Source organism: Sciurus vulgaris (assembly GCF_902686455.1).
Source record: "Sciurus vulgaris genome assembly, chromosome: 1".
Lineage (NCBI taxonomy): Eukaryota > Metazoa > Chordata > Mammalia > Rodentia > Sciuridae > Sciurus > Sciurus vulgaris.
Window position 1 is genome coordinate 208,367,831 of NC_136461.1, and position 25,078 is coordinate 208,392,908.

The window sequence follows — 25,078 nt, forward strand, 5'->3', positions numbered from 1 at the left end:
TTAGAACCAGGTGAGAGCTGATTCTTTCTGTCCCCATAGCCCTGGCTCTAACTGTCATGGCACCAACTCCCAATGCCAGCCAAACACCTACACAGGGCAGAAGATGAAGTCCAGTTTGGATCATGGTGCTGCAGTCTCATGCTGAACAAATGTCTTCTTGTCTTTGGACCTCAGTGCCCACATGTAACACGTGGCTACATCTTGTCAGTGGCTATCACAGGTTCTGCTTAGTAATTGTGCTTTTGTTGAATAAAGTAAACAAATAAGCTCAGAGTGTTTTTTAGAGAAGTTATATAATATTGGATTCTAAGACCTAGGAGGGCATCTAACTATTGACAAACTCTAGTATGGAGAGGATTTAAATGAAGGGGTGTGTGTGGAGGAATCCCAACATCTTAGGAATTCAGAGAAGTAAAAAGAGCAACTCACTGTTCCAGGTAGCCCAGGGGGACCTGCAGGGCCAGCTTCACCCTAGATGAAGAAATGGAGCATTAATGATCATTAATCCTCCTGACAACTTGCTTATTCCAACACAGGCCTGGTATCACCTTCCAGACAACAGAAACAAGCACAGTCCCAGCACACATATAGTTAGATCTGCAGACAGATGCAAATGTGTATTCACAATTATAAAAGATTTCAGACCAAAAAAATGTGTTTTGAGGAGTCTCTATATTGATATATATATATATATATATATATATATATATATATACCTATAGATAATTTAAATCACTGGTCTATTCCACTGAGTTTATTTCATAAAGTTATACAATGTCCATCATCCTTTGATGACATTGATATTGTTCTCCTTTGATTGTGATCATAGCCAGTATTTGATAAAGCAAACATTCCCACCTGTGCCCCTAAGCACAATGACTGCCTTAAAATCCAGCTCCCTTAGAGAGGTTGGGGCCCAGACCCACCCGCTCAGAGAAAAAGCAGGCTGCTCTCAAATGCAGGGGAACAGTCTTGTCCCTGTGAAGAACACAGGTTTGGAAGTTGAATCACCTGAGCTTGAAACCCACTTCTACCATCTTATAAATGATTTACCTCTGAGCTTGCTTCTTCTCTGCAAATCAATAAAGATAATAATGCATACAATTCACAGCACATACAGCAATGGAGAGAGATGCAGGAGAATATGGTAGCACATTCACAGTGAGGAACCACAGTGAGTACACACAGTCTCAAATGCTGTCCCTCCTCAGGTGGCATCTGGGGTCAGGGGATGGTGTCTAGGTTAGATCAGGAGCCAGTCCAGGGCTAGGCCTATGACAGACCCTCTATATATGGTTATCAGGAGGACAAGTGAACAAGGTTGGCTCAGGAGGGACAAGGCCACTCTGAGAAAACAATATGACAAGAAATAGTAGTTGATCATTTTTATCATTATTTCTATCACTATTTAACATTTAATTTCAGATATTGGTTTCTGGTTTCTGCCTCTCACAAGCATAAACTCAATCTTTGTAGACACGCCCATGGGTACTTCTGTATCCCCAGGAAGAAACAGAGGCACGGAAGCCTCAATTCACCTGCCCAAACTCACACGAGCAGCCAGGGGCCAAGTAAACCCAGAATCCACGCTGAGCTGGACTGACGTTCCAAAAGATACAGAGAGAAAAGTGCCTTAGCAGCACCACCAGGCTTCCCTGGCTCCACCCAGTCCTCTTCCCGACACGTGGGCCTTGTGCTCAGAGGCCATCTCACCTAAACCCATCTCCTCGCCATGAGACAGCCATGGAGACCACAGCAGAGGACTTCCTAGGGGAACTACGTGAATGAGCAGGCACAAATGGAGGAGGACAGGGGACAGAGGTGTCTCCAGCCAGTGTCCTACTGCCTGTGGAACAGTCTCTGTCCCTCCTCAGAGCTGCAGGGCAGGGAACAGAGGTGGTGCCATGGGCAGGCCCAGGGTGCCCTCACCTCAGAGGCATGGCTGGGATGCAGCTGTGGGTGCTGTTTCTCCCTGGGTGCCTAACTCTCAGCTCCCCTGAGGAGCAAGGAGCAGACCACCCCACCTGAGGTGCAAAGGCTCATGTCAGGGTGGGGCAGCCGACGGAGCGCAAGGCAGCGGCAGGGCTACCTCCCTCTCGGGACAGGAAGGCAGTCGGGATGCTGTGGAGTGTACGCGTGACCCTGCCACAGCACTGGAGCGGCTCCATAGTCTCCCTGAGCCTGTGTCCCTTTCATGTATCAGGGTCCACCTCACACCTTGCACGTGAACCTTGCTGCTGACCACTGGCGATTAACTTTAAAACTGACTGTTTTGATTTGTTTTCTCCTTCCTCTTCTCCCTCTTCCTCTCCCCACCCACCGTGGGGCAAGGCTAGCATTCTCTCCTATCCTAAGCCAATGACCTGCCCTTCTGCTCACTGTCCACAGGAGGAGAGAAGCCCTGGTCCTGGGACCTGGAGCAACGGCTCTTTCAAGAACACAAGTGGAACACAAATCAGATCTACTGGCAATGACACCTGGAAGGCAGCTCTTGCAGCCCCCTTTGAAGGACCTCTGCCCCCTGGCACTGGGACTGGAAGCTTCCGTGATGCCAGTCCACCGCCTTACTCCTTTGCTAGCAAAGCAATAAAACATCTTTATCCTTTTTCTCAAACTTCGTTAGCATTATGGGATCAGCGTCTGGGACAAAGACCGATCTTTCAGTACCATCTGCATCAAGATAGGAGTTTCCTGGCACGCCTGGGAGCCACAAGGGGCGAGGGCAGGAGGAGGGCTGGAAGCGAGGGAGAAAGGACAACCTGGAGAGCAGACACCCTGCAGGAGGGAGGGTGCGAGGTCCGGAGGTGTGTGGGTGTTACCCTTCCTCACTGTGCTGCTAACAGCTAGGACTGCGAATTCTCCCGGCAGGGCTCAGCTCTCAACTCTATTTATTCATGCAGCTGTGGACCACTGACTTAGCTTTTCTGTGCCTCAGTTTCCTCATCTCTGAAGTGGGGATATGATTGATATGATTGACAACCATGTCTCCTCTTGGGGTTGACCTGAGGATTAGCAAGGTCCCTACATGGCCCCAAATTACTCACAAGCAGGGGATCATTTACACTTTACAATGCCCTCTGGAGGGAGGTACATGCAGATCCATTTTTAGATTGGCCATCATGGCACAGGAGGGCAGACAAGACACTCAGAGCCACAGAGGACGTGGAGCCAGAACCATGACCCAAGCCACCTTCCTGACTTCTGCAACAGTGCTCTTCCTACCAAAGAGCAGGCAAACACACACACGTATCAAGGTGTGTGTGCGTGCGTGCGTGTGTGTGTGTGTGTGTGTGAACATGTCTTTATAAAGTCACTGGGGGGTTACATGTGTATGTGGACAGAGCCTGAGCATGAAGCAGCAAGAAAAAGCAGCTCTCGTGGTGGGATTCTCAACCCTTCCCATGCCTGCCCGCTTCAGAGTCTGTGATCTTGGGCGCCTGAATCGGGTCTTGTCCACTGCCACTTTATTAGAGATAGTCTAGCAGAGAGGAAGTGTTCGACCAGTCTGTGAAAGAGCGTGTCGGGGAGGATGGCTGGGGCTTTCCTGGCCTGCCAGGGTTGTGCCGGCATCCCTCCTGGGCTAGAATCTAGCTGGCTGAAGTTGCCTGCTGGAGAAGCCAGCTGCCTGGTCCTAGTCCCTCAGTTTAAGCAAGTTTCTATACTTCTCTGTGCTTCAGCTCTCTGCTCAGTAAACTGGGGATTAAAATGGGAATAACCTCAGAACCCACTGATGACCAGAGCAAGACGCTGTGAACTCAACCCACAACGAGCAGAAGCACAACTGTCTAGAAAACCCTGCCTCCACACCTGGTCAAGCTCACCGTTCTATCAAGCTCCCTGGACTCCCGTGCGACTGGCAGATAGCATCAGAGGCAAGGCACTCACTCACGCACACCTGGCTTCAGTGACAGCCCCGCTCACGTGCCACCTCACCAGCAGCTTCTCATCAGCCCCCAGCGCAGGCCCATGGATGAGCACAGTACACAGGTGCTCACCTAGGCCCAAATCCTCACACCTCCAAGCGTGGGAGGCTCAGGGGCTCAGCTCACTGCAGCTGACCAGTTCGGTCCTTCACCAAGCAAACGTCTAAAGGGCAAATGTGCTTTTCCATCCCCATGTGCTTCTCTGGGGCTTTGATTTGAAGCAAAATGGCTGAAATGCCTGCTGGGTGCTGCTCCAATGCCAGGCACAGCCCAGCCAGCTTGCTAGGATTGAGTGGGAGGTGCCTTCAAACAAGGGGCCAGGGCTGTGGACCAGAGTCCTTGGAAAGTGATTCTGTAGCTTCGGACATGAGTCAAAAACTCCTGCTCTCCTCATGCGCAGAGGGCCCTCGTTGATACCTGGGCTTGTTCTCTGTGTGGTGTGCCACACTCACCCTGTGCCTTTCCCCATCCAGCCTGCTGTCCCAGGAAGCGACCCTGAGGGTCTCATTGACCTTGTCCTCTGGTGTCCAGGTTTGGCAGGAGATCAGAAGCAAGAAGAAGGACAGGAGGAGATACTGAGGGTGCCAGGCAGCAGGCTGACCATGTCTGTTTTCCTACCCTATGGATAGGATTCCTGTCGGGTTCCATCTCCTGTGGCCACAGGCCTCTCTGGAATCTGGGGCACCTGTTCCTGGCCCTTCCTGGCCCCTTGGCTGTGCCTTGCCCTGGAGGGCTTCGGGTTGGTCTCCCTTTGCACCTGACGTGCATGGAACTAGTCCTTTCACTCCATTCTCTCCAACTCTCCGTTCTGAGCCTGTGCTCCCTGGTGTGTACTGTGTCTGTCGCAGTGTGCTGAGAAATGACCCAAGGTTGCCCCTCTTTGCACTACACACAATAGGCCAACAGAGACAGGCTGCCTTGACTCTGCAGCTGGCCCTAGGACAAACCCCAAGTGACATGCTGGTGCATGACACAGGAGGAGGACACAGGAGTAGGGAAAATGGGGCTTGGTTCTCAGCAAGTTCTTCATCCTCCAGAGTCTCCATTACCTGCAACACACTTAGGTCACTGACGCCTACCTTCTAAAGTTGTGCCAGGAATCAGGGAGAGGCTGAATATGAACATGAAAAGCACAGAACCTGGCCTGTAGCGGGTGCTCAAGAAATGCTTCAGCATCACGGGCACAAAAGAGTGGCTGCTGGGAGTTTTCAGAGGCTCAGACGAACATGTCATCTCTGATCCTATTGTTGTCTAAGCGGACTACACTTGCAAACAAGGTTTATGCCTAACTTATTTTTTCCTTAAAAATGTACTTTGGAGTCACATGAATCCATTCTGGAAAAAAAACAACTCTAACTTAAGGAAAGGGTAACTATTGGCAACGATGATCAGCATGGAACAAGCAACTCCTACCTTCTCACCGGGGTCACCTTTCGGGCCAGGAAGTCCCAGTTCACCCTTTTCTCCCTATAGTAAAAGACAATTAGAAAGCATTAGAGCCAAGACTAAGTCTAAATCCTGCCTAATGCAAAAGGGTGTCCTGTCAGTGAAGTGTGAAGCACCTGGCACTCCACTTGGCATCTAGCAGGAGGGGGCATCCCACCCCTCACTCCCATCATTCTGTCTGAAGACACTCTTCCTTTCCAGAGCGCCTTTCAGCCACTGTCCACTGTCCCATTCATGGACTCTGGCACTCAACACCCCCCCCCAGTTCTTCACCCTCAACATTGAGAACTATTCTACTCACCCAGTCAAAATTGCCACCTCCTACCAAGGGACTAAGACTCCACAAGGGGCTGCTTTCCATGGGCGTAGGCTAGGTGGCCTTGCTGGGAAGAGACAGCCATATTTACCTGGTTTCCTTTTTCTCCACGCACACCTGGGAAGCCTGGAGCACCTGGGAGGCCTGCTTCTCCCTGTGAGAACAAAATGGCAGCTCTGTCCATTAGGCACCTATGGGAGGACTCTCCTAAGGAACAGGCCATGTACTGATTGCTCTCCAATTCCTACTTTATAGCCCCCCATAGATCATTAGGTTTATGGAAGTCACAAAGAAAGAAGAACTGTGGGTAAAGGGGAATTCCATAGAATGAGTCCATCAGGGCAACCCCTCACTATTTCCCATGTGAGCTATTTCCTCTCCTAGGAACCCTCATTTCACTTATCTGGGGATATAGCTCCTCCTATCCTTTAGGACTCAACCACAATGTCACCTCTTCACCATTTCCTGATATTTCCCAAGTCTGAAAGACTTCTCCTATGCCCCTCAGTGGCATTATATGCCATCACTTACTACAGCTGTTCAAGTGTTCTCCAGTATTCAGTTTATCTCGTTTGTGGTTGTGACCCTAAGGCCCATAGCAATCGATACGAGCAGGCTGAACGTTATTGAGCAAATAAATGAATTCATGAAACCAATGTGGTAAGCTCTCAAAAGATATGATTAATTTCTCTTGGCATATGAACAATGTATATAATATACAGTTGATAACAATGAATAAATGAAATAAAGAATGAAATGAATGGATAAAGGCATAAATGAACAGACCTTCTCTCCGGGGTGGCCTGCCAGGCCCTGCTCCCCAACTTCACCCTGGGGAGAGAATGGAAGCACTCCATTATCTTCCATGCACACTTTTAGACATGCCTGTCATTCCCTAGTTGGATCCACACATCCATGGCACCTGCCAGCCACAGCCCTCAGTTCTCAAATATGGAGCATTGTTAAAGGCCCAAGGGTTATAAGCTTTGAAGACGGAAGCGAGCAGCGTTTCTGGAGAGTGGGGCTTCATACGCCTCATATTATCTTTTGCTTCTCCTGAAAGAACGAACTCGGGGAATGGTCCTGTCAGAGTTCATTCAGTTTGAATCCATTCATCTTAAACCCAAACACTCAGAGTTCAAAACAATGACATATCAGGGAAACAGAGACTCCATCCTAGGCCCAACAATGAAAGGAAAGCTGTTGAAACCGAACTGGGTGACTGGTGTCCCATGATTGTTGCTCAGTTTCCTCATAAACACAGGCAGTTCCCTGTGGTTGGAGGTAGGTCGGAGTTTCACTGTCCTTTCCGATGATATCTTTCAATAAAGGAAGTCCTGGGTGCAGTTCCCAATTAGTCATTCAAGCTTAGTTTAGAAAGCACACCCCAAAGAGGTACACACTTGTTCTTGTTCCTTGGAAGTTTTATTCTCAGTCACTAGATTCCTGCAATGACAATGTTTCCCCTGAAAATTCTCCTACTGAAACATAATATTCAAGATGGCAGCACTAGGAGGTAGGGCCTTCAGGAAGTAATTGGGTCATGAGGGTGGAGTTCTCATGGTTGGATTAGTGCCTTTGTAAAAGGGACTACAGGGAGCCCTTTTGCCCTCCCATCATATGAGGACACTGCTATATAATACCTTCTATGAAGCAAGGTGTTTTCAACAGACACTAAATCTGTTGCCACCTTGGTCTTGAACTTCCTGGCCTCTAGTGTGAGCAATACATTTCTGTTGTTTATAAATTACCCAGTTTAAAGTATTCTGTCATAGCAACCCAAGAGAACTAAGGCAGTTCCTAAATAGCACTTTGAAGTGGGAGGCACTGGAAGAGGGGTTCTCTCCCTGATCCCTAGGAACCAAGCCTCTGTGCCCACCAGACTTCCTAAACCATCCATGCAGAGGTGAGTGGTAGGGCTGAGAGGAACTGTAGCTTCTAGCTGACCATATGTCTTGAATATCACTAACTTCTTGAGTGACAAATTCTTTCTAATATCCACCATGATGTTTAGTAGAATGTTTGGTGTAGATTCTCATAGAGAAATGTGGTTTTCTGATGTATCAGTAGACATGAATGAGTGGGTGGTGTGCACCTACATAAGAAATTTCCCTATAGCCATGCCAGACTCAACTGATAGTGAAGGCAGAACCATCAGTACTTATCAAGCCAACAGGAAAAAAGGAAGGGAAGGGAGGAGAGAAGAGAGGAAGGAGAGGAGAGAGGAGAGGAGGGGGAAGGAAAGGAAGGGAAGGGTAACCAAAGGCTTAGCATAGTGTAAGCACATATTTTGTTCTGTAGCTCTGGTGTCACAAGGGGGACTGGCATCTGCAGTCAGCACATATTGAAATTCTAGATGCACTTCAGTGCGCCCATCAATTCCCCATGTTTACAAGCACAATTAGTGAGAATTGCTGTAGCCAGAATTGTGCAAATACTCAGCTCTCAAGTTGTCACTTTAAATCTGCTAGGATGGTAACATTTGCAAGGGGAATTGCTTCTTGCCTGCTGAGCAAGGATAAGGGGCTGAGTATAGTTAGAAAAACTTTAAAGTCCATTGAAATGCCCGTGAACTTGTGCTGCGGAACCCCATCCAAGTGCATGTAGAGAGGAAGCTGCCATCCTCGTGAATTCTTGAAGTGAGTCCTGAACTGCTGTGCACTGTGCATCCTGCAGAGCAGCTCGCCCAGGGCACACTCTCGCACCATCCACCAGTTGTCCAGAATCATCCGGGAAAGAGTCTTCATCTTCCACTGGCACTCAATCCAAATAAAGTAACAAGACTGACCCTATGCCAGGTCTCCCACAGCGGTTGAAATTCAGTTTCAGACTCAGAGAAACATTTGAAGCACAGAGCACTAGAATCATGCAAAAAAGACATGGATGAGATGGAGCAGAAGACCTCTGTGCTTGAATCTTTCAATCATTAGTGATGATCAGAAATCTCAAACACAAAGACCGCAAGTCTCGGGAAGTCCCTGAGGGACCTCTAACTCCACCCCGAGATTCCTCATAATCGACCCTCGACTGCAGAACCACATGCAGGACACATGATGGGTCAGCTGCTCCTGCAAACTGCAGAGGCCCCGGGGCTGTGCCGACACCCAACATGAGAACACATGGTCATCAGGCACGGCGACTCCAAAAGAAATAATAACACGTCTGCAGAATAAAGAATGGAAACAAACAGCAAACCCACCCAGAAGCTTTAAATCCTTCCTGGAAAATGACAGAATTTCAACCAAATGAACACTAAAAGGGAGGTTAGGTGCTTTTAAGACCACGTGATCCCCCAATAACCAGCTCAGGATATGCATGCAAAGCACATAGAAAATGATTGTTTCAAAGATTTGGGGATCATTATTGCTCATTATTGAATCTTAAAATATTCAATATTTGACTATTTGAAGGACAAAGGATGGACTCGCTGGGCCCCACTAGGGAGCGGGAGGGCTGAGTTCTCGGAGCATGGTGTCAGACACAGGAGGCTTCGCAGGGGCGCTTGGAGACACTCTACGACTTGGGTCCGCTTGGGTGTAACTGAGCCAGCCAGGTTCGATTTATTCTGTGTTTTTCTCTGTTCCACTTTAATTCGACCTTCTAAACAAAGAAGATGGGGACTGGAGGACTCGGGGCTCTGCCCGCCAGCAGAACTTCACTGGCCAGCAAGGGGTGAGCACCAGCCACCCGGTGGAGTCCAGGCCACTCCCGCTGGGTGGGAGTTAAACCTCCCTCCCTCCTGCAAAGCCTGGCGGTGTTCACCACATGCCTGACTGTGTGTGGGTACAGGAGATGCCAGGACGTGCTCACTGTCCTGTAGCAGTTCATGCCTCACAGGTGAGAGTACGGCAGGTGGGGGGTGGGAGAGGGGCAGCCTTCCTCACGGTCGCCCCAGAACCATAGTGCATGTACATGTGCCCACGGTGTGCACACTCCCAGGGCCTGCCTCTCCTCTGGGCTCACTGCATTCTGAGATCAGACAGGTGGAGATGTTGAGCTGAGGGACTCAGGGGACACATGACTGCATTCCACCAAAGCCCTTCAGTGAGCAGCCTTCTGGAAGGAGCTGGGCAGAGTGGCTGTCCTCATGCACAGCACGCAGGTCTCTGCACTCACAGCAGCTGCTCAGTCCAAATCTCAAGCTGAACGCCGGTTTCCCCACCCATTTCTCACACTCTTCACCCTTGGAGGCCCACATCAGCCAGACGCCTTTACCTCCTGCTTTCTGAAGGCCCCAGTCAGTAGGGATCATCGGAGGAAAGCAAAACTCAGACGGAGAAAGGGAAGGAGAAGCAAGGAGGAAGGGAGAGGCTTATGGCTCCCCACGCTCCTCCCTGCTGGCGTGATGTTCCTTCTCCAGGCACAGCTCTGCTCCAGCTGAGGTCGCCCTGGATGCAGGCACCCTCCCCTCCCACTTCTGCTCTGGAGGGGACCCTGGCTCCGCTGTTGCCAGCCTCAGGGGTGCCAATGTCCCTGCTGGAGCCCCTAACCCTGCTGCACCCCTCTGAATAGCCCCTTTTCAATACTCTGCTTCCCGCCATGCGTAACGTGTTGAGGTTCCCGCACAGCCCAGAACACCCATTAGAGTGAGGTGCCCAATGAGCAAGGTGGCAAAGTCCTACCCGAGGTCCAGGCTTCCCCGGCAGGCCGCCTTCCCCTGTCTCCCCGGGGTCTCCCTGTAAGAAGCACAAAGCCAAGTCAGCAGCGGGCCCAGCTCACAGGAGCATCCCTGTACTCTTCGCAGGCCAGCAAGGAAGAGGAGCACTGGTCCTCAGGGGGTCTTGAACAGATTGCTTTTAATGCCCAAGGCTTCCACGTCCTTCCCCAGTTATCTAGGTAGAAATAAAGAGCTCTCCCAATCCGACCTGGTAAATTCAAACATGTCATCCTGGTCCTGATCAAGGCCCAGGCCCTGATTTTAGAACGCACCCACAACCAAGAAGCTCTTTTGCTCCTGTGTTTGTTTCCCAAACTCATGCCAACCTGGGCGTACCGACCTTGGATCCTGGCAGGCCTGGTGGCCCACTCGGCCCGTCCCGTCCAGGTGACCCCTGAGCCAGGGGAGGAAAGAAAGAAAATTAGAATAACAGGCGTACTTAGGAAACACTGCACTAAGTTGTTTGGAGCCAGGAACTGACTCTGCAGCCAGAGGCTGGGTGGGGCCACAGGCCTTCCAGCCGTGTCCCCTCCCCAGAGTGACCAGTCTCCTTACACGATATGCTGTGACTGACACACACAGCACCTCTGCTCAGTGCCCCAGATCGTGTTCCCCAGAAGTGTGAGTTGGCCGGGGGTTGGGCTGAACCCCGTGCCCGACTCCTGCCCTCAGCTTCCAAGAGCACAGGGACAACACTGTCCTCCGGCTCCTGCGCTGCTCTCCAGGCTCCCTGTCACATGGTGCTCCTTCCCTCCCCTCGTCCTTCAGAAGAGCTAGTACTCAATCGCTTGGCCTGGTTTGGCACGACTGCCTTTCCTTCTGACGGCAACACCAAGGGCTCCACGTTGTGTTTTTCAATTTAAAGTTCTCCTTCCACTCCTTCCCGACGACGTGGCAGGAGGGCTGCTGCAGGTGAGGACTCTGGAGCTCCAGAGGTTGAGTGACCCCCTCCAGGTCACAAAGTTAGTCATGGGGACCCACAAGGGCCTCCTGGCTCCCCTCCCAAGTTCCTTCCACTACACTGAGACACCTGACCTTCTCCTTTTCCTCTGTCCTCTAATGGTGTACCAGGGGCACACATGTAAGATAAGTAATTTCTCTTGATGACAGATCTCATGAGCGATTTTTTGGAAGCTAAAAGTTAATGCCTGTCAGGCACATTGGCACATGCCTATAATCCTAGCTACTTGGGAGGTTGAGGCAGGAGAATCACAAGTTTGAGGCTAGTCTGGGCAACTTAGCGAGACTCTGTGTCCAAAGAAAATTAAAAAGTAGAGTTTGGGGTGGGGGATGTAACTCAGTGCCAAAGCAATTGCCTAATACACAAGGTCCTAGGTTCAATCCCCAGTACTTCAATAAAAGAAAAGTTACTTTCTTTTATAACCCTGGTGATTCTTCTGCCCCAGAACTTGCTGTCACCCAATTTAAGATCCCGAGAGTCTCTGGTCTGGGTGGCTGGTTATTGAAAGAACATTTCCAAACAGCAATGTCATGGAAGTCAAGGTCTTGGGAAGAGTAGCAGGAGGGGTTGTTCAAGGCCACCTGCATCAATGCAAGCATGACCTTGACCAAGAGCAGATGCCAAAGACAGAGGTCATACTTCACACCTTAAGTGACCCAGGGCCTCAGAAAACTGTAAAAGTCTTTTAAAATATGTTTCTCCTTGCCATAACATTCCCCTTCTTCTGAATATTCAGGCTGATACACATATGCTTTGATGTACCCACTGTGCCAGGTAAGACTCATGTGTCCCAGCTGCCAGAGGCACCCACTACACACTGTTTATGGGCAACACTGCAGTTGAGGAATGCAGTTCACCAGGTGTTCCTTCCTGTCAGTTCACCTGAGAGCACGCCCCAACACTGCATTTAAACCTGACGCTGTCTGGCACAATGCGCTGGGCCCAACCAAGCTCAGAGAGCGAGTGCGGCAGAGCTCGCTGGTCCTGTCTCCTGAGCTCCTTGATCACAGGCTCCAACGCTTCTGTGGCCCATGGAGAAGGGGGAGAGCTGCCATGCACTGCAAGTCTGCTTTGCCTCCTCCTGGTCCTTTCTGCAGTGTCTGGGCCCTCCCCACTCAGCAGCTCCATGAGAGGACCATGTCACAAGGAAACAAAGCCCTCAGAGTGGAGCAGAGGCTGCCCTGGGGCAGAGCATCAGGCAGGTCCAGCTCTCAGTCACATGGTGCCAGGCTCTGGCAGGCCACTCCATAGCCTGCCCTGAAGAGGACAAGCCACACGCAAGAAGAGATCTGCCTTCAAGCCCAGCTCCTGCGTGGCCTGATGTTTGAGCTGGTGAGTTCCACCTGCAGGACCTGAAAGCCACGGGAAGGGCCCTGAGAGTCCCCGCCGTCTCAGCTTGCAGGTGGGAAAGCATGATCAGGACAATAGCAGGCCCTGATGAGACAGTAACAGGAGGAATGGCCACCCTGGGCTCTTTCTCTCATCCCCAAGGCTTTGCTTCTGCTACCCTCTGGGCATCCCTTAAGGACAAATCGTCACACTTTACAAGGCGAGGGACTTTTAAAGGTGTCTCTGGGTAACAACAGCAAGGGTGGTGGCCTGGGGAGAGTGGCCCCAGTCTACACCCCGGACAGGGCACGTGGGGCAGTCCTAGGAGAGACAGGAAGACCCCTGACTCTGCAGAAGGCGGAACAGAGCTGTGTTGGAACTGACCAGCGCAAAGAGCAAAGGGCATGGGAAGTCAACTCTGGGGGACCCCCAGGGCCAGTGGTCGTGACCCGCCACTTCTGAACCAGAGCAAAGGAGGAGAAGCAGGGTAGGTGGGAAGATATAGCAGGATACTCACCGCATGTCCAGGAGGCCCAGGTTTCCCAGGGAAGCCAATCTCTCCAGGTAAACCCTAGAAAGAGATCACACAGAAGCTGTTAAACTGATTGGAGATTGAATCCTTGTCTCGACTCCATTCCTGACCCAGGCACAGGTCTCTAGAGGGCTCTGAGGAGGGCACCTCTTGGGCATTGACCCCTCCACACGGATACAGTAAGATGCAGAATTTCCACATCTCCAAAGCTGGGCAGTCCACAGCTTGTCTGGTCAGCAGGTGGGGTCACTGCCATGTTCACCTCCACCTGGGGCAGGAAGGAATGGCCCCTCTGCCCACTGCTGGGTCTGCCCCACCCAGAGCCTACCTTCTGGAGTTTCCAGTTGCCCCCCAAAACGTGAGAAGGGAAATGTTGACAGACCCTTGCCCTGGTCCCATTTTGCCTAAAAGTCAAGTCACAAACTACTGCAGACGCCTAAGTGGGCACAGCGCCCACCATGCTGCCTATACCACGTCTCCTGCAGCCAACAGCCACAGGGCTGGGCTGGCTCCCCTGTTACTTAATCAGAGGGGCCAAGGGTCTGGGGTCCAGAGGCATGGGGTGTCTGCATGAGGGGGTCCTCCTGTTTGTGCCTCTGCACTGGACTTGGGCAGAGAAAAGTAAAGTGTCCATACAGGAAGAAGCCCCTGACCCCCTGGCCAGGGAAGCACCATGAGGGACTTACCGGGGGACCTCCTGGTCCAGGGGGTCCCGGGACACCAGGTGGTCCAGGGGGGCCCTGTAAGGAGAGAGTGGGGTGATTACAAAAGGGCACAGAGCAGCCTCCTGGTGACGGTGGCATCCGAGAGAGAAAGAGGGCAGTGGGCACATGACAAGGGGCTTGTCTTATCTTGATGCCTCCTTTCAACAGAAATGACCAACAGCAAAAAGGAAGGATCTGGAGCACAACGTGCAACACACTGACAAGCATCATTTTCTGGTGACAGGAGTTTAGCATCTTTGTATCGATACTAGCACCAAGCCAGGAACTTGCCTGTTATCCTGGCTGGCCAGATTCAGACTCCTGCCCATGAAAGAAATAAACAGATGATGTAAAAAGTAAAAATGGATTTTGAGCAATTTGAGAAAATTGGGGAGAAGCAGCTAGATTTTCTCTCTGTGGGTCCTACAGAAGCAGTTAGAATTGACAGACGTCTGTGACACACATGTGTAGGTGAGCCAGGCTGTGTGCAGCCGAGGAACAGGTCAGCCTTCCACTTCTCAGCACCCATGCAGCCCAGGGGGTAGCTGTTATTCCCAGCAGGAGGGAGATGGGAGCTCTCTGTTTGAATTGTATCTATACACTCACACGTAAAATACTCGAACATTTAAAGTGGAACATATGTATATGCATGCATACACACAAGCACACAGTAGGTTAATCCACTCACAAAGCCCTTCCAGAACATTCCCAATCACTCACTACTCAGGGACAAGAGCTGGGTGAAAGCATGGGTCTTGAGGGCCTGGCCCTGCTGCTTCTGTGGTCTGGGGAGTCACGCGTCTGTACTTAAAAGCTCTCCCAGAGACTGACAGAGGCCAGTCTTGATGGCCCTTCTCGAGGCCTGCAGCCATGTGTCACTGCCATCGTCCATTCCCTGCACCAGGAATGGCAGCACTAGGTACCACTAGTGAACAGAAATCAGGACAACCCCTGTCTCCACTGCAGGTCATGGTGGGGAGGAGAGAAAGGGGTAGACAGATGACTGTGTTAGACAAGATTAGTGCCTTGATAAGCCCATGAGCACAGGGCAGAAATGACCCCTGCACCTGGAGGAGGAAAGAGAGGGGTTAGAGGGGGCTCCTGAGTCCTGAAGAGAGAAGAAACTGCCAGCAGGCCAGGCAGACGAGGGCAGGTGGAGCTGGGTACCTAAAGGCCGCTGGAGTTCCAGGTGCCATGTTTCTGAGCAAGGACTGACAGCTCCATACGGGAACAAGATTCAGGCAGCGCCAGCACCCAGGAGGCCTGGGGACCCAGGGCCAAGAGCTGCAACTTTGCCCGGAGGTTTCGGGTAACTAAGGGAGTCTAAGAAGGCACACGCTCATTGCACACGCGTGTTTAGAAAAGCAGCTTGCTGTCTGGAGGAGACTGACGGGGGTGGGTGGGCAACGGGTCACACACCTAGGGCCTGTTGCAACTGCCCAACAACCGGGCCCTCAGAGAGAGAGGGTTTAAAGCCCTGAGTGGTGGCAGGCCTCTGAGGGCACCCAGCACCCTTACGTACATCAGCCAGAGGCACTGCAGCAGAGGACTCCCTCAGCGGCCCTGGGGCCCTGATGGTTACGTCCTGGTTTTCCCACCCGGTATTCAGGGTTCTTCGAGCTCTGATCACAACCTCCCTGCCCCTCACCTCCACTACTGCCGACCACTGCCCACTGAGCCCTCGGGACGTGCAGAGGACCTGTGCTTGCCCAGGTCTCTCTCTGGACACACCCTCTGCCCATGCCTCAGCCTTCTGCTCAGGGCCAGCGCGGCTGCTCATCTGTCCCAGAGGCTGTCAAGGGCAGGCCTTCTTGTTCCTTCTGCAGCTCCCTCAGCAACAGCCTAGGGCATGACCCAGAGTAAGGGCTGAGAAAATGCTGGAAGAAGTCCTGTGGAGGGAGAGAGCAGGGAGCGATTTGTGCTCGGAGGTTGACCACGAGGGGGCGATGCACACTAAAGAATGGCAGAGGTGACTGCGTCCCCGAGCTGTTCCCTTCTCTTCCTCGGTGGGGCACGTGTGAGTCGAAAGCAGCTGTCAAAGAGCAAAGTGGGAACTGCTGATGTCACCGGATCTAGATTTATCTATCTAAATGGTTCACTTAGACCTGCGTGCCTTTGGGGTCGGGTAGCGTCTGTTCCCATCTCAGAGACATCTGCTCTGAGATGGAGCAACTGGGGTCTGGCAGACCTGGGCAGTGCCCTGGGCAGGGACGAGTCTCCCTAGGGAATGAGCTGGGGAAGAAGCCACTGAGGAGGGCTATCAGCTCACCCTTCCCAGCAAAGCAAGGGCCCAGCGAGCAGCAGCACAGGCACCTGCAGCTTCCAGGCAACTACGGGCACTTCGGCAGGATCCCCAGGGCCTGTGGGCACCCCGGCCTGAGGCACTTATCTCAGGCCCCCCTCTTTGGGCACTCTGGGCACAGTTCGTTGCCTTTACTCCTTATGCTTCCAGTGATGCTGACGGGCCCTGGATTGGTTTGTGTTTCTCAAAATGTTTATCCTCCAGCTCTGGCACAATCTGGCTTTGTTGCTGTTTCCCCCTCTGGCCAGGCATAGGGAGGGCCGGCAAGGCAGAAGCAGTGTCCTGGGAGGACCCGGATGTGTGAGCCCTTCACCCTACTGGCAGGGCATAAACCTCCCTCAACAGAAAAGGAGAAAACCCTAATTTTTAAGCACCTGCTGTATGCCTGGCATTCTGCCAGGTCCTTGCACATACTGTCCTATGACCCTGGATAGTACCTGTCTCCTTTGTCCATGTGCAAGTTCCTGTGAGGTTCAGTTAGGAACCAGGTCAGGGGTACAGTAGAGCCTGAAGCTCAAGGAGGCACCCTGGAGCTCTGTCTGCTACTCCCAGCACAGGAGCAAGTGCCTTGGCTTTACGAAGGCACAGAGTCCTGCTCTCTGAAGTCCCACCTTCTGGAAGACAGCACAGGGCTGAGGGCCGTAGCACCCACGGGTGTGAGTTCTACTGTTGTTTTGGTCTCCTCTTCTGTGCCAGCCCCAGAAGTCTAAGAAAATTCTCAATAAATATCTCTTGAATCAAGTTGAATGATTAATACAACATCAAAAAGAGGAAACCGAGTCACAGAGAGAGAAAGAAAAAGTGAAGAATCCTCTCCCCCAAGATCAGATCCTAAGAACAATGCTAGTGCAGACCCAGTGATGTGTCTGGGTTCCTCATCTGGACCGGGCGGCCTGGAAGGAGGAGAATCTGAATTCACACAGGAGGTGCTGTATGTGGAGGACCCTGAGGACCAGAGACAGCCACCTCTCCTGGCCAAGTCAGCATGGTTCACAGAGGACAGACGAGGGCACGCCTCTGAAACCCTTTAGGGAAAATGAAGTTCCCAGGGCCTGTCTTCACTGTGGAGGTGGAGGCTGAGAGGAGACCGGGCAGGACCAGGGCAGGAGGGGACACGGGTAAGAGTGGTCAGACCACCCTCATGCACACAACCAAGGACATTCAAATCCAGGGACTCTCCTCTGCCTGGCTGGGGACTCCAGGTGAGGCATTTGCATTTTCTAGGTGAGAAAATACTCCAACCTCATCCTTCCTCATCCTCAGTATTTTCATACAGAAAATACTGTAACCTTGACTAGGTTTACAGTGCCCGAGCATCTCCATGCCTGGGTGTCACACTTCCTGTCTTCTGATCCTCAGCTTTGCAGTGTCACTTCAACCCAGGCAGAGTCTGCCCAGCAGGGCCGGGCGCTTCCCTCTTGCTTTGAGGTAACAGAGCAGCAGAGACATAGCCTGTGATGGACTAAGAGACCTTTGGGACCTCATCATCCCAGGCTGTGGGGCAGGCAGCTCTGTCCTCTAACAGCCTGCAGTGACAATGCTGCTGTCCCCACAGAGGCTTCGGGGGTGAAAGGAAAGGCAAGCCCCTCACCCATCACTGCCAGCAGAGCATAGGGTGCTCGCAGTGAGGAACAGTGCCAGCCCTGAAGGACAGAGGCCCGGAACAGAAGAAGGGACCAGTCAAGACAGCATGCTGCCAGCACCCACGGTGCCCTCAAAGGGATTCCCAGCAGGGGGGCACAGCCTTAGTCCCAAAGGCTACAGCTCTGCTCCATCCCTGAGCAGGTAGGGAAGCCAGTCCTGGAGTCTCATTGTGGAACACGCAGGGCTCCTTCCCTCAGACAGCACTTGCTGGGTGCCACCATGCTCTCTGGATCCCAGGAGAGCCTTCCTTTGCACCAGAAGACCACAGTCGTAGAGTAACAGAAACCACGGCTGTGTCCCCCCGGAAAGCCACCCAAGGGTCAGGCACCACCGACAGTGCAGAGCAGCTGTGTGACCTGAGGGGCGGCCTCTGCTCCTGCAAGTGGAGAGCAGGTGCGGTGCTCTCTTCTCAGAGCTGTTTCGCGGGTGCTGGCAGGTGGAAGAGACACTCAGTGGGCAGAATCAGAGAATGACAAGAGAGATGCTGTAAAGTCGCAGGAAGCGGGCAAAGCCATGACGGCAGGTCGGGCAGCTTCTACAGGTAGGCCAAACTTGGTCTTGAGAGACCAAGGGGGCCTGAAAAAGTGGGAGTGTGAGAGAAGAGGCAGGCATCGCAAGCAGACGGAAGAGTGGAGCCGAGGCTGGCGGTGCGAGGGCGAGGACAGCTGGCTGAGGGTGCTGGGACAAGGGGTATGGAGGGCAGCATGCCGGGGCAAGAAGCACTGGGATTTGCCTTTGAAAGCGTGACACAAGCAGATCTGAGCTCAAGAAGACAGACTTCTGCCATCCTTAGAATCCACTGGGAGGAGGAGGACAGGAGGCAGACAACACACGCCAGCAGGGAGAAAGCAAGCCTGAGCTGGCCCCAGAGGGCAGAGACGCCAGGGAGGCGTGCAGACCAGGGGCTGGCCTGGGAGAGTGGGGTCAGCACTCAGTGGCCAACTGGACTGGGACACAGATTGGCCTGAGATCCTGACAGGGCTGGGGCCTTGATGGAAACAGATTCTGCAGGGGAAGGGTCAGCGGGTTTGACATAGTGAAGATGGGTTCAGCTTTGACATGTTGAGTTAGAGTCTTGGGAACCCGAGTCAGACAGGCTGCTGTGGGTGAGGGGAGCGGGGACAGGGTGCAGGTGTGCCCTGTGCTATGGGCTGAGCACTCCAGGAGAGGATTTTGTAAGTTCTAGAAAAGAGAACAGGCCACAAAGAAGCCAGGCACTCCCTTGACGTTCCTGGATGGGGTCATAGTGTTTGAGCGTCTTCCACGCCTTGGGGGACCTCATGGTCAAGCTCCATGACTGTGGCTGAGACTGAACCAGGCTCTGCGGCCTTCTGATAAACTTTAATTGGCACCTTCACTCTGCACCCTCTTCTCCTGAAAATTAATTTAAGCAACCCCGAAACAGAGCAGCTATTTGAGTTACCTCATTGGTAAGCTTCTAAATAAAACTAGAAGACTCAAAAATCATAGGAAAGCAACTTTTTGAACTTATTTTCTATTTTTTCTGCAGGTTCAACTGGCATTTGGGTTTTCTAGAGACCAGGAACTCCCTTCTTCTCCTCCAGCTGTCCCAGCTGTAGCCAGAGCAGCAATGGTTTATCAGCCAAGGACTCTTCATGTTATTACCCTCTTCTATAGATGAGAAGACCAAGGTTAAGGGCGAATAGTGAAAAATGAAGGGAATAAGTTGCAAGACCCACCAAGGACAGGACCCCCCAAGGTGTGGTGGGCAGGTCGCTCTTCTCTTGGCAGAGAGATAGCTGGGAGCTTATGTGACAAAGAGCGCTTTGGCTTCAGATGGCCAGGGTCAAACACAGGTGGCCCTGTATCGCCTTGGCAGTGTTAAGTAAGGTCTTCCCCTGTGGAGCCTTAGTGTAGCACGAAGGCTGCAGGTCACTGAGTGTGGAAGAAAGAAGCTGTGTGAACCAGCCCACCTGGGAGGACTTGGTGGCACTTCTCTTTCTTCTCCCTCAATCGATAATAAAGATATCCAAATAACCAGTTAGTCCAATCGTTAATGAGAGTAACATATTAGCCAATAGGTCTCAATGAATACAACTAAACATGACTGCTTTCATTATTATTAACAAAAACAACGAAGGAACAGCTCCACATATTAATTGGCCAATCAGCCCAATTATTATTAATGAAACAACATTTGATCCTCTAACACTAAGTAAACAGCTATCTAATGCAATTAGTGGTTACAATGATGCTGTATAAATAACCAATTAGCCTAATTATTGTTAATAAAGAAATAGCAAATAAGTACCCTGATTATACCTCGTTCCCACTGAAGTACGTGTACGAGTCTGCGGGAATTTGCAGAGCCTGAGAATCGCTTGCATAAATCTACATGGCAATCACAGTACCTGGGCAATCTGGGCATCTGCGTTATGGGGAGGTGTGCACAATGCGTCTTCCCCTCAGGATGCAGACCCTGATGCCCACTGTGGTCCTGCTGCATCAGGACTCCCACACAGAGGCCCACAAGCACAGCACCACCCAGCTCTCTGGCCAGCCTCCTCCCCTGGCTGTTTCCAGTCGAAGGGACTATCCCACCCACGGCACCAACCAGCACCACCCTTGTGGTGCACACTTCAGAGAAGAGAGTCCCCAAAAGGGACAGCACAGATACGCATATTTATTATAAGATGTCCCAGCAAATGAAATTTTTCACCTTAAAAATGGAGCATGGGAAGTCGCTGCCCTGGGCCCCCAGGACTGTTCGGCCACCTCTGCCCCCACATGCCAGGCAAGCTCAACACCTGAGCCCAAGTGTCCTTAGACCTTTAGTGGAGGCAAGCACCTTTGCTCACAGAAAGTTATCAAGAACAGAACTGCACGTGAATGCCAAGGAGAGAGTCTGGTGACGGCAGAAGCTGCGCAGCGTGTTGGCCCGCCTGCCTCCGAAACCGCCCTGCTGGGGTTGGAGGAAGTGTCCCACAAAGGACCCTGAGTGGACGGCTTCATCCCAGGGTGAATGCTGGGGACTTGATGGCCCTCCAAGAGGGGGGGGGCCAGTGAGAGGTCCTCAGCCACCGGGTGTGCCCTTGAAGGGGCTACAGTTCCCGAGTTTCTTCCACTCCCTATTCCTGGCTGGAGATGTGAGTGCTCGCTCTGACACACACTGCCACCTTCACCAGAGGCCCACACCGAGGGGTCACCCAATCTTGGACTTGAACTGTGAGCCTCCCTCCTCTCATAAGCCACCTGTGTCAAAACTGACTGACACACACCCTTCCAGGAATGTGCCTCCACGGAATCACCCATGACTTTCCAGGTCAGTGCAGGGACTCCATCTGGCCCCCACCTGCCACCCTCCAACCCCAGCTCAGTGCAGTGGGTTGTCCTTCAGTATTAATCAATCAGCCCCCATAAACACCATCCAGTGCTTTGGCGTCTTGAAATCTTTTGATCCAGGAGCTAGTTCCTAGCGATGGTAAACAACATACCTTCAGGCAAGGCTTTGATTTGCAAGTTGACACACCCTAGCCCATATCTCCACCTACAGCCTTGCATTAGGCTCCTGTGGTCTGGAATAGAATGCTGTCCTGCCAGCAATCACTTAAAAACCAGATGCCAAGCAAACCAGACCAGCCTAAGGCCTAGAGCCTGCCTGCTGAGGCTATTTGAACTGCCCAATCCAAGCTGCTGGGCTGCACAGCCTCCTTGCCTCTCCTTCCTTCAGAGCCTTGGCGTGACTTCTTCCCCATGTCCTCCCCTCGCTCCTCTGATCTCTGGACCAACTCGATGCTCCCCCATGCAGCCCTGCGAGATGTGCTCCACTCTGAAAACCATGGACAACTATCGTTTCAGGGGCCCGATTTCCATAGAGGGGAGGCCCTCTGGTCTACAGGCCTCGCCCTATGTGGATACAAACAAAATTCAGGGCACACAGTGGTGACATCGTCTCTGCCTGCACCTCTCTCTGTACCGCTGGCAAGTGGCTCCTCGAGTGACAGATCGTGGCTACTTAGGTTTCACAGCTCCAGAGCTGAGCTTGGTACCGAGGGAATGACTCAAGGAACCAACGAACAGACACACAGGTGACAAGCAGAAGAAAACACAAACAGGCCCAGGCATGGCGGGCACATGGATATTCAGGAAGAGGGACAGAGGGAAGGGCAGAGGTCCAGACACTGCCTCTTAGCTCAGGCAGGACGGACTTGAAGGCGGCTCCATGTCCCTCAGCAGTGACCCAGTCCAGGGCTGCCTGGCTTTGGGATCCCTGAGTAAGTCAGCATGCACTATGCCAGGCAAATCTCTGCTGTGGGAAGCTGGGTAATATTTATGTCTTCAGCACCCAGCTCAGTGCCTGGCATTCAGCAAAGACCTGCCAAATGAAAATGACTTCAAAGCCAATACTGAAAAGAACTATGCTTCCAAGGAGAGCAGAATTGTAAGAAAAAAAAAAAAAAAAAAAGATCAAAACCATTTGATAGAGCTGCATCGATGGTGAATTTTATATCATTTTATTTATTTTTGACATACGGTCTTCATTATGTTGCTTGGGCTGGCCTCAAACTCCTGAGTTCAAGTGATCCTCCTGCCTCAGCCTCCAAGCAACTACAGATATGACACTGCACCTGGATGCTGGTACATTTTAAAACAGAGCCAAGTTTTGCTCATTAAAAAGCAAGGACAGGCAGCACATGCAAAACCCATTCTATTTTTACTTATTAACAACAACATAGCACAATGGGGGTGGAATCTTTAGAAAACTGTGAATTATGGTGAGCAATACATTCCTTACTCCATGGTCTAACCCAACCCAATTGAGAGATGCTTACACTGAAATCCAAGTCACTAAACACTCAAGCCAGCAAGCCGTAGGAGCTGGTTTCCGAGTGCAGTCTGTGGTGAGGCCTGGCTGGTGGGTCGACTACCATGTCTCAGTGGAAACTGAGACATCCATCGGGGAACAGGCAGGGTGAGTTTCGCCACTGGTCTGGGAGGAGCCAGACGAGGGTCTGGGATGGCTCACTTCCACCTGCTCCTGCCAACGCAGCCAGAACAGGGCAGGCAGCCAGGCTTCCCTGGTGCTTGCTGTGCCTTCTCTTTACTCAAGTATCTCATTTTACCAAATGATGAAGCCAAAGTCAGAAGGTCAGAGAGTATGTCCAAGATGCCCTCATGGGAAAGTGGTGAGGGCTGGAATTGGAACCTGGTCTCCCTGACTCTCTAACTCTGCGTCTTCTCCCCGTGACCCTGCTGTCTGTGAGTTCACCAACATGAGGGCGAGACTGGGCATGGGAAGCGGGAGGGACGGATCCGAGGTGAAGAGGAATGGAGAGGGAACACCTGCAATGCCAGGCCTGGGCTCCAGGCCTCCATCCCTCCTGTCCTCACCCTGGAACCCTGCAGAGGGCTCCCTGATGCTGCATGGACAAAGAGGGGGCCAAGGTCACCTGGGGAGTGACGGATTTGGTTTGAAGCCAGGTGACTCCTCAGCAGAGTGGCCCAGAGTTAATCCCGCTGCATCTGGGAGTCTTGCGCCTCTTCTGGGAAACACCACAGGACCCTGAGCCTGCCCACTATGCTGGGCAGCAGTGAGATCCACTGGGATAGCACTAGAATGGCATATGGGGACCTGCATGGAGGTGGGGAGAGGGACCAAACAGGGTGACAGAGCTGGGTCCCAAGGCCAGCAGGAGGGCAAGAGAAGAGGAGGAGGAGTAGAGGGCAGAGATGGAAGGACAGGTACCCAGCCAGAGGCCTCTGTGACGGAGCCTCTCATCCCACCACTTTGCAGATGGGAAACTGAGGCCCAGAGAAGGGAAGGAACTTGGCCGTCGCCCCAGCAGGCAGGAAGTCAGACCAGAGCAGGACCCGGTCCTCACTGCCCTCTTGGTTTTTCTGGCCCCTTGGCCAGAGCAGGACTCTGGCTCCAACCCGAGAACTACCCAGCTACTCACTGAATCAGAGAAAGCAGCACCCCTGTAGACGAGGACCAAGGCAGTAGTTACCTGCAGCCCCAGCGATCCAGGGGTTCCTGGTGGGCCCACATCACCTTTCTTCCCCTGAATGCAAAAGAAGAAGGCAGAATTAACCAACAGGCATCACTACCAGAGCCCATGCAACCATGGACCCGGGTGGAAATCTCGGGCTTCGTGACTCTAACCAAAGGCTGTCCCCCAGGAGCACCCCACTGAGGAGCGGCGCGGGTGGGGTAGGGACTAGGGCTCAGGTAAGAGAGGTTCGGCTGCGGATCCCAGGTTGTAGGTAACCCAGGGCCCCAAATTCGAAAGGCACTAAAAGGTACAGCTGAGAAGAATCTCCTCAGCTCTCTGCACCACCCAGCTTCCTTCCTGACCTGCCGGTGTTGCCTGATCCTTCCAGAGAGGTTCTGGGCAGAGGTCAGCAGGGTACACATGCGCATGCACACACCCCTTCCACTTCCTCCCTTTCCTCCTCTTCCTCCTTCACAAACTTCAGCTCACCATCCCATCCGTGAACCACTCTTGCTTTTTCATGCTGCCTTGCCCTGGCTGTCCTGCGTCACTGTGTTGGGAGAGCCTCCACGGCTGTCACGGACACAGTATTCCCCCCAAGGATGAGGCAGGAAGTGTAGACAGCCCCGCTCTGGACAGCAGGTCCCTGAGGCCATTTCTGCTCTTCTGTGGTTAGAATCTTTGCTACACTGTGTGCCTTGCACCAAGGCAGGAGCACTTTGGGGGACACCACCTCCACTGGACTCCCACAGGGTAAGATGTGTACTGGCACATTTGATCTCCACCATGGTAATGGCTTACACTGTGTAACAAGGCCCTGTGAACATGGGATGTGAGCAGCTCTGTTTTCTTCCTATAACTTTTCCTGATTTAATAAAAGCAATGCAATCAAAAATTAGGAAAAAAAAAAAAAGGTAAAACAAGACTTTGGGTGAGACCCACATTCTGTGAGGGATGGCTCTGTGGCAAACTTCCTGTTCTTCCCACCTCTCCCTGCAGGAGGACCCTGGGTGGCAGGCGTTCTCAGGCCCCCGAAGGTGACTTGCTTGTGAGAGCTAGTGAGAGTCGGGTCTGCCGAGCGCTGCGCTGTCTGGGAGTGCAGACTGACGCTGCCCTCACTCTTTCTGCATGTGTTGTTAGACTCCAGAAACTCAAAACGTCAGTCCCCTCTCACGGGCATGTGGCCCTGCTGCCCGTGACGCCTGCCTGCCAGCGTCTCCTGGGCCCCGGCTCAGGCACAGGCGGGACCCTTCTCTTCCCTGGTCTGAGCTGGGCCCAGCCCTCTCTTTTCCCTTGGCCCCGTCCTCCAT

The 25,078-nt window shown here is 52.4% G+C and overlaps 1 protein-coding gene across 1 annotated transcript in view; it reads right to left on the minus strand.

The window, feature by feature from the left end:
- COL22A1 (collagen type XXII alpha 1 chain) overlaps positions 1 to 25,078 on the minus strand; it is a 241,998-nt gene that overhangs the window by 92,417 nt on the left and 124,503 nt on the right. Inside the window, exons 23-31 of the mRNA XM_079145252.1 lie at positions 23,784 to 23,837; positions 13,851 to 13,904; positions 13,150 to 13,203; positions 10,683 to 10,736; positions 10,308 to 10,361; positions 6,472 to 6,516; positions 5,777 to 5,839; positions 5,337 to 5,390; positions 430 to 471 (exon numbers count right to left, since the gene is read on the minus strand). Coding sequence (XP_079001378.1) covers positions 430 to 471; positions 5,337 to 5,390; positions 5,777 to 5,839; positions 6,472 to 6,516; positions 10,308 to 10,361; positions 10,683 to 10,736; positions 13,150 to 13,203; positions 13,851 to 13,904; positions 23,784 to 23,837 — 474 coding nt within the window. The remainder of the gene's footprint in view (positions 1 to 429; positions 472 to 5,336; positions 5,391 to 5,776; positions 5,840 to 6,471; positions 6,517 to 10,307; positions 10,362 to 10,682; positions 10,737 to 13,149; positions 13,204 to 13,850; positions 13,905 to 23,783; positions 23,838 to 25,078) is intronic.